This window comes from Muntiacus reevesi, chromosome 1 (assembly GCF_963930625.1).
Source record: "Muntiacus reevesi chromosome 1, mMunRee1.1, whole genome shotgun sequence".
NCBI lineage: Eukaryota > Metazoa > Chordata > Mammalia > Artiodactyla > Cervidae > Muntiacus > Muntiacus reevesi.
The window spans coordinates 96,761,180-96,777,180 of NC_089249.1; the positions used below are offsets into that span (position 1 = coordinate 96,761,180).

At 41.9% G+C, this 16,001-nt stretch overlaps 1 protein-coding gene across 1 annotated transcript in view; it reads right to left on the bottom strand.

Moving 5' to 3' along the window:
- Nucleotides 1-13,044, bottom strand: part of EEIG2 (EEIG family member 2) — a 75,376-nt gene extending 62,332 nt beyond the window's left edge. Inside the window, exon 1 of the mRNA XM_065907649.1 lies at nt 12,617-13,044. Coding sequence (XP_065763721.1) covers nt 12,617-12,756 — 140 coding nt within the window. The 5' untranslated portion in view covers nt 12,757-13,044. The remainder of the gene's footprint in view (nt 1-12,616) is intronic.
- Nucleotides 13,045-16,001: the final 2,957 nt, after the last annotated feature.

A 16,001-nucleotide genomic window follows, 5' to 3' on the forward strand; every position in this document is an offset into this window, starting at 1 on the left:
AAGGGAGAGAAAAAAGGAAGTTAGATGAAGATAGGATCAAAGGGAAATGACTTGGCATCTAAAAGAAAGAAGTTTGTTCTCTGAAATGACAGTGAAAAGGTCAGTGTGGATGAAGACGAAATTTGTAGCTGGAGGATGTCAGACAGACACAGACAATAAAAGCAGGCAAGGACTCCTAGGGAGTAAAAGGCATGACCTAACACGGCCTCATTCTTGCTCTCCTAGAAGGAGAAGCTGGGGAACGTGTCCTGTATTACCTCGTCCTTGGATACGATCCTAATTTATTTTATACCCATGCTGGAAATCTTAAGGCCATTCAGTTCTGTGTATACCGTTCATTCCTGCAATCCACAGGGAAAGACTACAGTGCAAGTACTGGTCGCTTATTCTCCCTACCTCTTCAGAATGCTCTTTCCTCCAGTTCTGTTGCTGCTCTCTTCCCCAACTCATTCTACCACATCACATGAAACCCTGCTTCCAGGGCTACACAAACTCCTACATTCTCTTAACAGTCCACTGCCTAATTGAACCCTGGCTGTCTCGTGAGCACACTACTTGTGTGGAAGCCCTAGAGGGTAGGCATTTATTCTCCACTCCCATCTTCCACAGGAAGCAGTGTGAGCGTTTCCCCAAATCCTTGGTGCCACTTACAGGCTGTAACTCTACTACTTCCAGCATGAGGCACATGACATCTGGCTATGCAACACTCTTATTCTCTGGCTGTTTTAACATTATGCAAATAACCTAACATCCTAGACCCAGAGTCCTTTGCCTTATGCCTATCCTCACACCATTTCAGTAACACCTATACACTGAACCTTGCCCACTCTATAGAATTTCTCCAGAGAAAGATGCAGAAACATGCATGTTGCCATCACTAAAATTCATGTTTGAAATTTCAGTTGGACCTTGTCTTTGATCATATGCCTCTCCCATTCCTTACAGAAGATTTTCTGGTCTTTAATCGTTATCTTCATATCCCTTATCTTTTTGGATTCCTACTGAGAAAGCTAAGGTCATCAGATGAGAATTCTCTTAAACTCCAGCCCTAAGCTAACCTACTAACTTTGCATAAGTCACTCCTCTGCTCTTGGTTCCCTGGACCTTAAAATATTCAAGCAAGCCCACTCTCTCCTGTTTCTTATGTGGCACCATAATAACCACTATACTAAAGGGCTTCCAGCACACTCCATGCTGCTGTTACTTGCCACCATGCAGTGTTCCTTCTGCTGCTAAGTCACTTCAGTTGTGTCCGACTCTGTGCGACCCCACAGACGGCAGCCCACCAGGCTCTGCTGCCCCTGGGATTCTCCAGGCAAGAACACTGAGTGGGTTGCCATTTCCTTGTCCAATGCATGAAAGTGAAAAGTGAAAGTGAAGTCACTCAGTTATTTCTGACTCTTCGCGACCCCATGAACTGCAGCCTACCAGGCTCCTCTGTCCATGGGATTTTCCAGGCAAGAGTACTCAAGTGGGTTGCCATTGCCTTCTCCGAGTGTTCCTTCCACTGTTCCGTTTATTCTCCAGCTAGACTTTTTTCAAAATCTAGCTAAGGAATTATCTTTTATAATACTTCCCCTGACACTCCCACCTAAAACAAACCAGATGAACACTTTTCCTACCCTTTCTTGTATTTATTTCTACTAAAGAGATGGAAATGTGTAAACACACATTTATTTCTACTAAAGAGATGGGAATGTTAAACACACATCTACTTCTGTTTCACTGACTACGCTAAAGCCTTTGACTGTGTGGATCACGACAAACTGGAAAATTCTTCAAGAGATGGCAATACCAGATCACCTTACCCGCCTCCTGAGAAACCTGTATGCAGATCAAGAAGCAACAGTTAGAACCAGACATAGAACAACAGAATGGTTCAAACTGAGAAAGGAGTATGTCAAGGCTGTATTTTGTTACCCCGTTTATTTAACTTATAAGTAGAGTACATCATGCAAAATGCCTGGCTGGATGAAGCACAAGATGGATTCAAGGTTGCTAGGAGAAATATCAACAACCTCAGATACGCAGATAATACCTATCTAATGGCAGAAAGAGAAGAGGAACTAAAAAGCTTCCTGATGAGCATGAAAGAGGAGTGAAAAAGCTGGCTTAAAATTTAACATTCATAAAATGAAAATTATGGCACTCAATCTCAACATTTCCTGGCAAACAGAAGAGGGAAAAGTGGAAGCAGTGAGAGATTTCATTTTTGGGGGGTTCCAAAATCACTGCAGATGGTGACTGTAGTCATGAAATTAAGACAGTTGCTCCTTGGAAGAAAAACTATGACAAACCTAGACAGCACATTAAAAAACAGAGACATTACTTTGCCAACAAAGGTCTAGTCAAAGCAATGGTTTTTCCAGTAGTCACGTACGGATGTGAGAGTCAGATCATAAAGAAGGCTGAGTGCTAAAGAACTGAGGCTTTTGAATTGTGGTGCTGGATAAGACTCTTGAGAGTCCCTTGAACAGCAAGGAGATCCAACCAGTCAATCCTTAAGGAAATCAACCCTGAATATTCATTGGAAGGATTGATGCTGAAGTTGAAGCTCCAGTACTTTGGCCACCTGATGTGAAAAGCTGACTCACTGGAAAAGACCCTGATGCTGGGAAATATTAAGGTCAGGAGGAGAAGGGGTGACAGAAGATGAGAAGGTTGGATGGCATCACTGACTTAATGGACATGAGTTTGAGCAAACTCCAGGAGATAGTGAAGGGCAGGGAAGGCTGGTGTGCTGCAGTCCATGGAGTCGCAAAGAGCTGAACACAACTTAGCAACTGAAAAACAACAACTGAAAAACAACAACTGAATTACACTGCATGGAACTCTTTATAGGTAATTAAAAGAATGAATTTGGGTGAAATGAATGGTAGAAACAAGAACTACAGGAATTGAGTAAGTCAGTTCAGTCACTCAGTGGTGTCTGACTCTTTGAAACCCCATGAACTGCAGCATGCCAGGCCTCCCTGTCCATCACCAACTCCCAGAGTCCACCCAAACCCATGTCCATTGAGTCGATGATGCCATCCAACCATCTCATCCTGTCATCCCCTTCTCCTCCTGCCCTCAGTCTTTCCCAGCATCAGGGTCTTTTCAAATGAGTCAGCTCTTCACATCAGGTGGCCAAAGTATTGGAGTTTCAGCTTCAGCATCAGTCCTTCCAATGAACACCCAAGACTCATCTCCTTTAGGATGGACTGGTTGGATCTCCTTGCAGTCCAAGGGACTCTCCAGAGTCTTCTCTAACACCACAGTTCAAAAGCATCAATTCTTCGGCACTCAGCTTTGTTCATAGTCCAACTCTCACATCCATACACGACCACTGGAAAAACCATAGCCTTGACTAGACAGACCTTTGTTGGCAAAGTAATGTCTCTGCTTTTTAATATGCTGTCTAGGTTGGTCATAACTTTCCTTCTAAGGAGTAAGCATCTTTTAATTTCATGGCTGCAATCACCATCTGCAGTGATTCTGGAGCCCAGAAAAATAAAGTCAGCCACTATTTCCACTGTTTCCCTATCTATCTGCCACGTAAGAGGTGAAATCATATTGGGGATGGTGAGAAAAGATTTCATTTATTCAACAAATAATAAATATTTATTAAGAACACAGTATGTGAAATAAGTGTTGGAGAAAAGCAGTGGGTGGACAGTAGTATGGGACAGATGTGGGCATAAAGCCGATGAGACATTTGATCTAGATCTTGAAGAATGCCTGAAATTTCAATCAACTAAAAGAATGGTAAAGAAGAGGTGAAAATAGGAAAGAGGATCAAGGAGACAGAAACACACACACATTTGGCACACATAGGAAGAGAAGTTTATTAGGAAATAAAATACTTAATCACATTGGGTTAGCCAAAAAGTTCCTTTGGGTTCTTCCATAAGATCATACAGGACCCTGAACAAACTTTTTGGGGTCCTGTATGATAGAAATCTTGGAGTTAGAGCTGTAAGAATCATTTAAGGTCACCCATCCTTCCAATGAAGGATAACATTCCTGACAAATGGACAAGGTAGGCTATTCACTAACTACTGTATTCCTTTAAATGTTGGAGATTATTTTTTCTGTTATTATATTGAATAGAAACATGCGGTCTTTAACATTTCCCCACTGGTCCTTGGTTCTCTTCTCTGATCTACCCAGCCTAAGTCTGTTCTCTCTTTATGGGATAGTCTTTCAGATATTTTTCATTTAACTGATGTGTGACCTTGAACAAATTAGGTTGCTTTCCTGCAGATTACCTTTCTCTTCTCTAAACAAGGAGAATGGTAGAAGCTAACTGTCCCCTGAGAACTGTCTTCCCCTTCTCTCTATCGTAACTGAATCTTCTGCAGGGGAAATGGACAGCCAGCAGAGATGACATTTCTCTACCTTCGTGGGGCTGGATGTATTCTCCTGCTCAAGTTCTGGTCAATGGGCTATGAGCAAAAAAGACCTCCCCTTCCCCTTTCCTCCTTCCCGGTGACTGGAATTCGGATGTAGGGTGAGCCAACTTAGTCCCTGTGGAAGAGAACAATACCCTGGACCTGAAAGAGCAACAAGATAAAGAGTCAGGGCCCCTGATAACTTGACAGATCAGAGACAACACATCGGCTTGAACTTCATATGTGAAAAAATAAATTTCTGTACAGTTTAAGCCACTTGTTATTTTTCAAATATATGTGTTACAAAACTTAATATATATCCTAATCCAGTAGGAGGCAAAAGGGATTTTACCTCTATAACAGGGATTTTGTAATAAATAAAATTAGGAATGTAAAATATATAAATATATATGCTCATTTCTTAGTATTTGAACACCATCATTTTCTCCTGAAACTCGCTCTCAGAATCTTAATAGTTCCCTGGAACTCTACTTGATAATATCCCTCAAAGGCTGACACCCCAAAATGAATATTAATTCTTATAAGTTGTGTATAGAGAACAGCATCTATTTCCCCATCAGTTCAGTCAGTTCAGTCAGTTCAGTCGCTCAGTTGTGTCCGACTCTTTGCAACTCCACAAACCGCAGCACGCCAGGCCTCCCTGTCCATCATCAACTCCCGGAGTTAACCCAAACTCATGTCCATTGAGTCGATGATACCATTTAACCATCTCATCTTTTGTCATCTCCTTCTCCTGCCCTCAGTCTTTCCCAACATCAGGGTCTTTTCAAATGAGTTTTCACACGAGGCCTTTCAAATGAGGCCACTCTTCACATCAGGTGGCCAAAATACTGGAGTTTCAGCTTCAACCTCAGTCCTTCCAATGAACACCCAGGACTGATCTCCTTTAGGATGTACTGACTGGATCTCCTTGCAGTTCAAGGGACTCTCAAGAGTCTTCTCAAACACCACAGTTCAAAAGCATCAATTCTTTGGCACTCAGCTTTCTTTATAGTCCAACTCTCACATCCATACATGACTACTGGAAAAACCATAGCCTTGACTAGACAGACCTTTGTTGGCAAAGTAATGTCTCTGCTTTTTAATATGCTGTCTAGGTTGGTCATAACTTTCCTTCCAAGGAGTAAGCGTCTTTTAATTTCATGGCTGTAGTCACCATCTGCAGTGATTTCCCCCTATGACTTCCCTATATATATAATTTGGGACTCTCAGAGTATTTGTCATTCTTAGCAAAGCTACAATTGATTTTTTCTCCAAATATCTGCATTCTTTCAATAAACATTTAAAAACTGCCTAGTGTGCAAGACTCAGTGATACAACAGTGAATATTAACTTCCTAGTGTAAAATGGCATTAATAACAATTTTACAACTACCACTAATGAAACAATTTTGAGGACTTATAGCTGCAAAGTCAAACCTTGAAAAAACAAACCAGTATGTGCCTGAGTACTACATTTCTCATCTTTCACACACAATAACCTTGGGCAAACCTAAACAGGCCAGGTCTAAAGACTTGTTTAGGGGTGTGGCACGCTGGAACCAGTTTTCTGAGACTAGCATTCAGAAAACATATTATATGTATTATTACTGGTTTGTTAAAACATAAGATATTTAACACATAACATAAAAATTGAGAGACAGCAGAGTTCTGTGACTAACAGCATACCTGAAGTCAGACTGACTCCCTGCTTGGCCACTTACTAGCTGTGTTCATCTTCAGCACCTCTTTGGCTTATGTTTCCTTAGGAATAAAATGAGAGTAATAGCAGTAGTAATAGTGATAACGTAATAATAGTACTATCCTCCTAGGATTCTTTTGAGGATGTGAAGGCTTAGAAAAGTTCTTGTGTGTGTGTGTTAGTCATTCAGTTGTGTCCAACTCTTTGTAACCCCATGGACTGTAGCTCACCAGGCTCCTCTGTCCATGGAATTCTAGTCTAGGCAAGAATACTGGAGTGCGTTGCCATTTGCTTCTCCAGTGGATCTTCCCAACCCAGGGATTGAACCTGGGTCTCCTGCATTGCAGGCAGATTCTTTTACCGTCTGAGCCACCAGAGAAGCCCAGAAAAGTTCCTGACACATGAGTAACGTTCTAGCTACTGCTATAAAGTGAACAGATAATCTCATTTCTGGTCAGCGTATAAATAATTTTGTGCCATATGATCAAAGAGCATTTTCTAATGCTGGTTATTTTTTGCATTTGCTACTTATTAGTAATTCTTTCAACTTAAAGTCAATTTAATGTACCAAAGGGCAAGTTAGTAATATATTGATATATAAATCAAAAGCCTTAAAAGTGCCCTGTGACTCAATAATTTCATTTCTAAGTGTTAATCTTTAAAAAATAATAATGTGTGCAAAATTTGACTTTAAAGATGCTCAATTTAGTGTGTTTATAAAAATGTTAATAAAAAAAAAGCAAAGAAGAAAGACTTTCAAAAAGGGCTTTGTTCAGCAAACTAACTGCACACATTTATACAATGGAATGGTATACATCTATTAAAAATAAATTATGGAAGAATTATTAAATGAAAAGAATGTAAGAATGGTATGACTGTACTTTGGCTTTAAAAATAAAGTATGTGATAAGTGTGTGGAGGGTGTGTGTGTGTATCAATAAAGACTCCTAGGTTATACATCAAAATACTAATAATAGTGATTATCTTTAGTTGGTTCACTTATTTTTCTCTTCTATTTTCTAAGTTTTCCACATGAGTATGTATTATTTTTGCAATGAGGGAAAAGTTTACTAAAAAGAAGTACACAATGTGCAGAGAATTAAAATCTTGAAAACATGAAAATATACTCTGGCCAGACAGAAAAAAAACCCCTTCAGTTTGTTTACAAAGTAAAAGATCCAATACAGATGTGCTCATTAGCTTCCCAGACACTCCCTGGATTCACGTGGTTTTCTGCCACAAGTTCATGTGAAACTTAGAAAAATATTTAGCTATGAGCACACACACAAACACACACACGCACAAAAGAAAAAAAATAAAGCAAACTTAGAAATCCTAAAAAATACAGGAAAATTTTCCTATTATATTCTTTATTAAAGCAGACCAGAAATTAAATCTGTTCTGATAGTCTCAGTAAACCTCAAAAGTGATCTGAATGCTTTTACAAAGTTAAGAGTGTTCTGAAAAGATTTTAATGTAATATTCTCTTTTTGAAAGATCTTCAAAAATATTTTATTAGGCAATAATTTGGTTTCAGTTTATTAGATCACTATAATCATACAATTTATTTTTATAGTATATAAATAGCTGATCATTTTAATAACATTTATTACAAATAAATACCTTTTAATCTTTATATTTTTTCCTAACCTCTTCACTGGATGAGGATGTTGCTCAGTTGCTAAGTCATGTCCAACTTTTTAATGACCCCATGGACTGTAGCCCGCAAAATTCCTCTGTCCATGGGAATTCCCAGGCAAGAAGACTGGACAGGTTGCCATTTCCTTCTTCTAGGGATCTTCTCAATCCAGGGATTGAACCTGGGTCTCCTGTGTCTCCTGCATTGGCAAGTGGGTTCTTTACCACTGAGCCACCTAGGAAGCCCCTTCACTGGATACACTTTCTTTAAGAAGCTGGATCCTTTTAAGAATAATTTTCGATAACAATCTTTTTTTTTTTATTGGAGGATAATTGCTTTACAATGTTGTGTTGGTTTCTGCCGTATAACAACAGGGAATCAGTCATAATTTCCCTCCCTGTTGAGCTTCCCTCCCTGCTCCCATTCCACAGAGCACAATAATAATCTTTAAAAGGGCAAAATCATGTAAGGAAATTCTAGATGAAAAATTTAGTAAGCAGGCTTACCAGAACCTAAGAAATCCACACTAAAAATGTCTCCAACTGCTTATCAGGCTCTCTCTCAATGTAGTATGTTAAACATACAACTGACCTCTTCGACCCTCCCTAACAATATATATATATATTCCCCTCAACAAAACGAAACAAAGATTTTTCTTGACTTCTTTACTCTGTCTTGTCATCAAGTCATTTACCATAGTATTATCGTTTCATCAGTGACTTATTAATACATGAGAAGCCTCCATGTTCATTTTCTTAATCACTTTGCCTGGGTTATTTTAATAGACTTGTAATTTGTCTCCTCATTTCTAATCTATTCCTATCTGAATATAAAGAACATCAGCCCAACAGCCAGCTTAAAAGCATTTTAATCACATTACGACTTACTGTAAAAATCTTAGATCGACTTTTATCCTATGAGCAGTGCAAAGTAAATTCTTTATAATGGCACTCAAAGTCTCTATATTCTGCCAGAAGTTTAATGTGAACTCTGAGCAATCAGGCTGATCTATCACCAACTCCTATTGCCAACTTGCTCCATCAGTCCTCCCCACCCACACTTCCTCAACACAAATTCATCCTCCCAGCATGCACAACTGAAAAGCTGATGTGGTTTTCATAACCTTTACAGCTGTAAATAAACTCTTTACCTTCAGAATTTCAACAACATTCACATACTGTCTGACTCATTGATTAGGCACTTATCATACTGTCTCCTGTCAAGCAATTATACATGTATGATCTAATTTCCTTAAGTAGAGGTAACTGCCTTATGAGCCTTTATATTTGTTGTATTTTTCATAGCCCCTGACAGACAGCTAGAAACTTGTTAAAAGCAAAATTAGTATTTGGTAAACAATGAATGATCTACAGCTTTAATTTTTGCAGAAAACCAAGTATATTTATAATTTGCTGTGTCCCTCCAAAGCTTTTCTTTAACAAAATGAATTATTAGTTTATGTAGGTTCATGCATCCAATCAGGAGGTCCCCACAACCATCTCCAGGCTCAGTGATCCATTAGGAGGATTCACAGGACTCAGCAGATAGTCACACTCATGTCTAAGATGAACCATAGCAAAAGGATACAAATAGAATCAGTAAAGGAGAAAAGTGCATGGAACAAAGCCCTGAGCAGCCAAGTGCAAGCTTCCAAGAGCTCTCTCCCAGTGGAGTGACCAAGGACCAACTTCTCAGGTATCAAACCGGGACAACACATGAGCATACCAAGGAAGCTCATTAGAGATGCAGTACCTAAGGGTCCCCCCTGCCCCTCTCCCCTGAGCTGGTCATGTGGGCAGTCCAGCACAGACCAAAATCCCAGACTCCCAGAAAGTACTCAGCACCAATCACACTGTAGTTCAGGCACAATGAGTCACTCTAAAGTTTTACGTCAGTGTAGGCAACTATTGATCATTGAGGTTCCCAGATGCCAACAAAAACACTGTAAGCAGGCCTTTCTATGGAAAGCAGTCTTGGGTCTGCTAAGTTAACCCTTTTTCTACGTAGTCCAGTGAATGTTTTTATGGTAGAAATGTTAGATGTTAACTATATTTGATTTTTGCCAAAGCTCAGGTAATTTTAAAATCTAGCATTTATTTAGAGATACACTGCCTAGACTGGTATCCACAAATAAAAAGTTAAACAATTTTAAAATAACTCACATCCTTTAAGTATTCCTGGTTTTCTTTCTTTTTTCTTCTAAAATGAGGTTATCTTTTTCAAGTCAACATTTTCATAGTCGCCAGAAGAAAAGAAGTATAACACGTAATGAAAACAAACCCTCTTAGATAAGCTCCTTGTCTTCTCTTTAAATGTCAGTTGGGTGCCAGAGCATTGTGGTAGCTGTTTTAGGTGCATCATCTTACTAAATCCTCACAACACCCACATAAGCCAGCAATGGTTTCTATTTTATAGATGTGCCATGGTGGAGCTAGGATTTAGGTTCAGATCCACCTCATTCCATACTCTTGGTCTTAGATTTATATCAACTACCTCTACCTAATAAGGAACAGCCTCCTTATTATAAACTGCTTCCCTTCAAACTACATGGGTGTTGTCTGGTTGGTTATACACAGCATTATTTTTAATTTAACTGACTCCAATTACAGTCACATTTTAGTTGGAAAAGAAAGGGGTAAATTTCATACAGGATACTCTACTTTTTCTTTTTCGATCTTGCTAATTCCAAATCAAATTACACCCCTTGCTTGTTAACTACAATGGGAAACTCCCTATTCAGCACAGCACACAACTTTCTACTTTATCTGACATTAATCTGCTTGAAATTAGACAGACCTGAATTCCAATTTTGGCATTTCACTTACCAGATGTGGGGACCTCGGGAAAGTTATCTCAGGTCATTCATCTACAAAATGGGGATTCCTACCTCACAAACTTGCAGTGAGAGAAGATAATATATTTAAAAGGTTTGCGTGTGTGCTTGCTCTATCGCTTCAGTTGTGTCAGACTCTTTGTGACCCTATGGGCTGTAGCCCACCAGGCTCCTCTGCCCATGGGGGTTCCCCATGCAAGGCTACTGGAGTGGACTGCCATGCCCTCTTCCAGGGGATCTTCCCAACCCAGGTACAGAACCTGCTTCTCTTATGTCTCCTGCATTGGCAGGCAGGTTCTTTACCACTAACGCCACTTGGGAAGCCCACTTAAAGGGTTTAGGCTATTCATATTTGTCAAATAAACAACTGCCTACAACACCTGGATAACTGATTCATAACTGATAGGAATCAAGCCAATGAGGGAGAAAGCAGGGAGTAGAGAAGTACCCTGACCACCAGGTGTCATCACTGGCCCAGGAGAGCTGGTCTAACTGCCAGAAGCTGGGGGTGGGACTGTCACAGGACAGGGTAAGGCTGTCACTTGCACCTACAGAAACATTCAAAGATTGGCTTTGGCTTTCAACCTTAAGAGCTGGTACAATGTTTATTCCATCATTCTCAGTAAAACCGTTCTCTTACCAGTGTGTTAAAAATGACTGCAGTGGATGTATCATCATATTAGTTTAATTAATTTAAAAAAAAAACCTGGGACTTCCCTGGTGCCTCAGACAGTAAGGAATCTGCCTGCAATGCAGAAGACCTGGACTTGATCCCTGGGTCTGGAAGATCCCCTGGAGAAGGAAATGGCAATCCACTTCAGTATTCTTGCCTGGAGAATTCCAAGGACAGAAGAGCCTGGTGGGCTACAGTCCATGGGGTCACAAAGAGTTGGACACAGCTGAGTGACTAACACACACACACACTTTAAAAAAACTCCTCAGCTGATTTAAAAAAAAAAAAAATTCTGAGAATCAATATTGCTTCATAACTCTTTTGCTTTAGTGAACAAGACAATTACATTTTCTGGCTTCCACAGGCTTCAATATTGCCACCTTGGACAATTTTCTCATCCCAACTCCACAACCCATGGACATTATTTCTTTTACATAATTAATAGAGATGACAAAAGGAAAACAGAGTATGTTTTAGGATAAAGTCCATGTACAGCACTAATGGCAAAATAAGCATTAACTAAAAGCCTTATTCCTTAAAAGTTCATTTTTTAAAATTCCACAAGTTTTCTCTTTTCCTAAGGAACACTTACCCTACGGGAGATCTGTCAACCTACAAATAGTCTGACATGACTCAAGGAACACTTACCACTCCTGACTTCATTCTGTAATCTGCCAACAACGCTCCCTGAGAGGCCCAGGGGCGCATTTCAAAATGAGAGCAATAAAACGAAAACACACACACACACACACAAAATGAGAACAGCTTCTGGTTCTAAGTCCTCCACACTGAGAGAGACTGGTCACTTCAAGACAGGTCACTGAGTGAGTGTTAGGGCGTAACTGGACACGCAGCTCTGAGATGAGACCCAGACTTGTGCTGTCTCCAGGGAACACTTGACTCAAGTCTGACCAGGCCGGGGCATCCCGGGCGCCTGAGCCCTCCAGCAACCGACAGGCATAAAGAGAAAGGCTAAATGCACAGGCAGATTCTGTTTAGAGTGGGCGCTCCTGGAACTCGAGCGGTTTGGGTTATTTTTGTTCTAACAGCAGCTCAAGTTCCACTCTGCATCTCACATACATGGAAAGGTCTGAAGAGAAACCAGAAGCATCCTCTCCCTTCTGACCATCGCTCCCATTCCTGGAGAACTGAGGAGGGAAGAGCAGATACCAGGAACCATCTGGAATCATAAGCGCAGGTGGCTACCCCAGCCGAAAACCTATTTGCGAAGCACTTTATGCAGATCGATACACTCAGACTGGTCCCTAGAGAAAGAAAAGCTCACGAGGCTGGCCGCCCTCCTAGAGTAAAGGGGCTGCATCAAGAGATGTTGCCCATCAAGAGATGTTGCCCATCCAGCTGCTCCGGAGCAGCGGGCGGCGCGGCGGGCGCGTTACCTGGGGGACTCGGCGGTGAAGCTGCCGCCGTCCAGCAGCCGCATCTTGCAGAAGAGGACCCCGTTGACGAAGGGCACCGAGGAGAGCTCCTCGAGCTCGAAGTCCACCTTAAACTTAAACTTCTTCTTCTTCATCATCATGAGAGCCAGACGCCGGCGAGCGGGGTGCGGGGGCGGCCCCAAGGGGCGCGCGGGCCGGCGCCGCCGCTTCAACTCGGCCGAGCCCCGGGCCCTCCCAGCCCCATGGTCCGCGCCGCGAGCTGCGCGCGGGGGCGCGGCCGGGGGGCGCCGAGGTCCGGCCGCCGCCGCCTCCTCTTGCGGCAATTTGGGCCCGAGCGCGGCGGCGGCCGCAGCGCGGACCCCGCCCGCCCGCGGGGAGTGGTCGTGCTGCAGCTCGCCTGAGCGGTGGGAGCCCTGTCCGTGTGCAGCTTGCCGCCGCCGCCGCCCGTCTGGGAGGAGGAGAGGCGAAGCTGGGAGAGCCGCCGCCGCCGCCGCCTCCTCAGCGCCACGGGGCCAGAGGCGCCCCCAGCGGCCGCGGCCGGCAGCGCACCGCCGGGCGGAAGTGGGGAGGGCGGGCGAGGAAATTCGGGGCGGGCGGGCGCTTCGCCGGGAAACTGACCCGCGACGGCAGTTAGGGTGTCACGCCTCTCTGGGGTTAAAAGAAAACAAATCCTACCAAAAAGGAACTTCCTGCTACAGCTTCCTCTCGGCCTTTCTTTAGTTATTTTGCCCCGCCTCCTTTCTCCCCCTCCCTCCTCAGCGATGTTTTTTCCCCTTGGGTTTGAGAGTCATGGGTTAATAGAGTGAATCAGAATCTCCACGACGTTCTTTTCGTCAATTTGAAATCCTAAAACTAAAATTCACGAGCCTCCTCATATAAAATGAGGAAGGAAAAGAAAGGATTAAAATGTGCTGAGGACTCAGGCCCTGACTGCTACAGACTTTTTCTCTTGTTTATTCTTTAATTCCTGTCATCCAGGATAAAAGAGTACAGAAAAGATTAAAATAATACCTTTCTTTCTAAAATTTAGTCTGTCCAAACCGAGACTGTAAAGCCTAAAAATAGTGTCCACAGATGCATAGCAACTACCTGCTCTCTATAGGCATGTGGATGTTGTTGCAATGTGCCTTCCCTGCTTACTTACATAATATTCTTGTTTTCAGTCTAAATTATAACCCTCGCAGTAATCTTTCTGACAGGCTGCAACTGAAAAGATCCTCGTTTCCAGTTCTCTCATTTATCCATGCATTCATTCACATAAAAATATTTTTAATCACCTAAAATGTTGGTCACTATCAAGACCCAATGATTTATTTAAAAAAAATAACAACAAAACAAAAAACCACATAAAAACCCTGACCTCAACGGTTTTATGAGTTAGTGAGATGTATATACATGTATACATACACACACACACACATATATATAAATCGGTCGTTAAAAAAGAAAACCTACCACGTGTGTTTGTTTAGCATGAAGACTCAGTTTGTCTCCAAATCAGAAGGGAAAGCAATTTAATTGATATTAACCAGTGTTCCGAATTTCAAAGAAGCAACAGAATTTGGGACAAAGTGGGCTGTGGGAATAGGGTGTGTTCCGGGCAGAGGAAATGAAGGTCAAAACCCAGGGGCAGAGTTTAGGAGCCTGGGCTTGGGAGTTGATAGTGAACATAGCTGGCTGGCCATCAGGACAAGGAAAGGCAGTGGGAAGAGTTAAAGGGAACTTTGCGGTTTGTAACTTGGAAAACTAGATGGAAGCAGGAGAGGGCAGATTGGGAATGGAAGAGATAATGAGTCTTTAAGCTGTGAGACGTCAGGGAGAGAAGGGCAGCCTTAGCTCACGGGAAAGGTTAAAGCTGAAACCATGTATTTAGGAATTAGAATGTGCCTTGATGGCTGAAACCCCAAGAATGGATTAAAAATGAGTTACTCTGAAGAATATTTAATGGATAGATGGAGGAACAGGAACTTGTGAAGGCACCTGAGAACAAACAAAGAGGAGGTCAAGAAAGATAAATGGCCGGGAAGTCAAAGAAGAGTTTTAATTATTTAACATTCATATTTATTAAGACCTACTGTGTGCCAGGCACTGTGCTGGAGACTAGAGATACAAATGAACAAGGCACAGAGGGGCTTATAATACAGATGTGCATGCAGATCAATTAGAGAGAGGGAGAGGGAGGTAGGTCTATGATCTATGGAGAGCGGAGGAGGGGATCTGCATTGCTGCAGAGCAATCCTGGAGGATTTGGACTGAAAAGAAGCTATTAAACTGCAGCTCTAGGAAGTTATTGGTAATCTAGGCAAGTGAAGCCTCCATAAAAGGTGATGGCAAAATAAGATTAAAATGGTCTAGTAAGCAGATAGGGTAGGGAGTTCCTGGAGAAAGAGAACCAGGCATTGTTTTCTGGACATAAGAGAAACCTCTTTTTTGGCCTAAGTCATTTTGGGATCTAAGCCTGGTGACTATACTTGCCCTTGAACAGATGTCAGTAATTAATGATCTTAAGGGAAGTGAGGGAATGCAAAAACAAAGGGAAAGCATTCAAGAAACAACAGTTTAGCAATAAAAGAGTCCTGGTTCCTCCTCAAGGGATATATGTTACAATCTAATACACATTTTTGAGTCGAGCAGGATATAAGCCACCACCCCCACCCCCCCACCCCCCCACACCCAGGTGGAGGACAATAACTACATGCTGGGACCCCAGACTGATTAGAACCTAAGGAATGATGACATAGACTTTTTCTGACTTCAACCAACTAAAGCCTGGACTCTGATCACCTTTGGCCCAATTCTACACTAAATTCTCCTCTGCTCAAGCCCCTTCATGAATAGGCATATACCTTTAGCTTAAAATTTCTTCAAATTTGCAACTGGGGAGACACTGCTTCAGGAAAGATCCCCAGTGTTTTCCTTACTTGTTGCAAGTAATAAATCCTTCCCTCTCTTTGTGTCTTTTGGCTTGACACCTCCAAGAAGCAAACCCAGTTTTAGGCTAGCAGTCTGGGAAGTGAATGGTAGTTAGTCATGAGGAAAGAGTGACAAATTTTTTTCCTGACTTTTGCCAGTGAACGAAAAGAGAGAAAACAGTAGTAGCTAGGAGAGGAAGATTCAAACTTTTTCAATGACATTCTGGAACTATCCAACATTTGTCAAGTGCTTAGTATGTGCCAAGCACCTTTGTAAGTCCTAGCTATCTAAGATGCAGTTTCTATTCCAAATCTTAGAGTCTCTTGGAGGACATAGGTAAGTAAGAAGCTGTTGCAGTACAATATAATATTGAGTCTGTCTTCCTGTGACAGTAGGTATGAATAGAGTCTTCTGTGGGAATGTTGTTGTTCAGTTGTCAAGTTGTGTCTGACTGTGGGAATATAGTGCATCT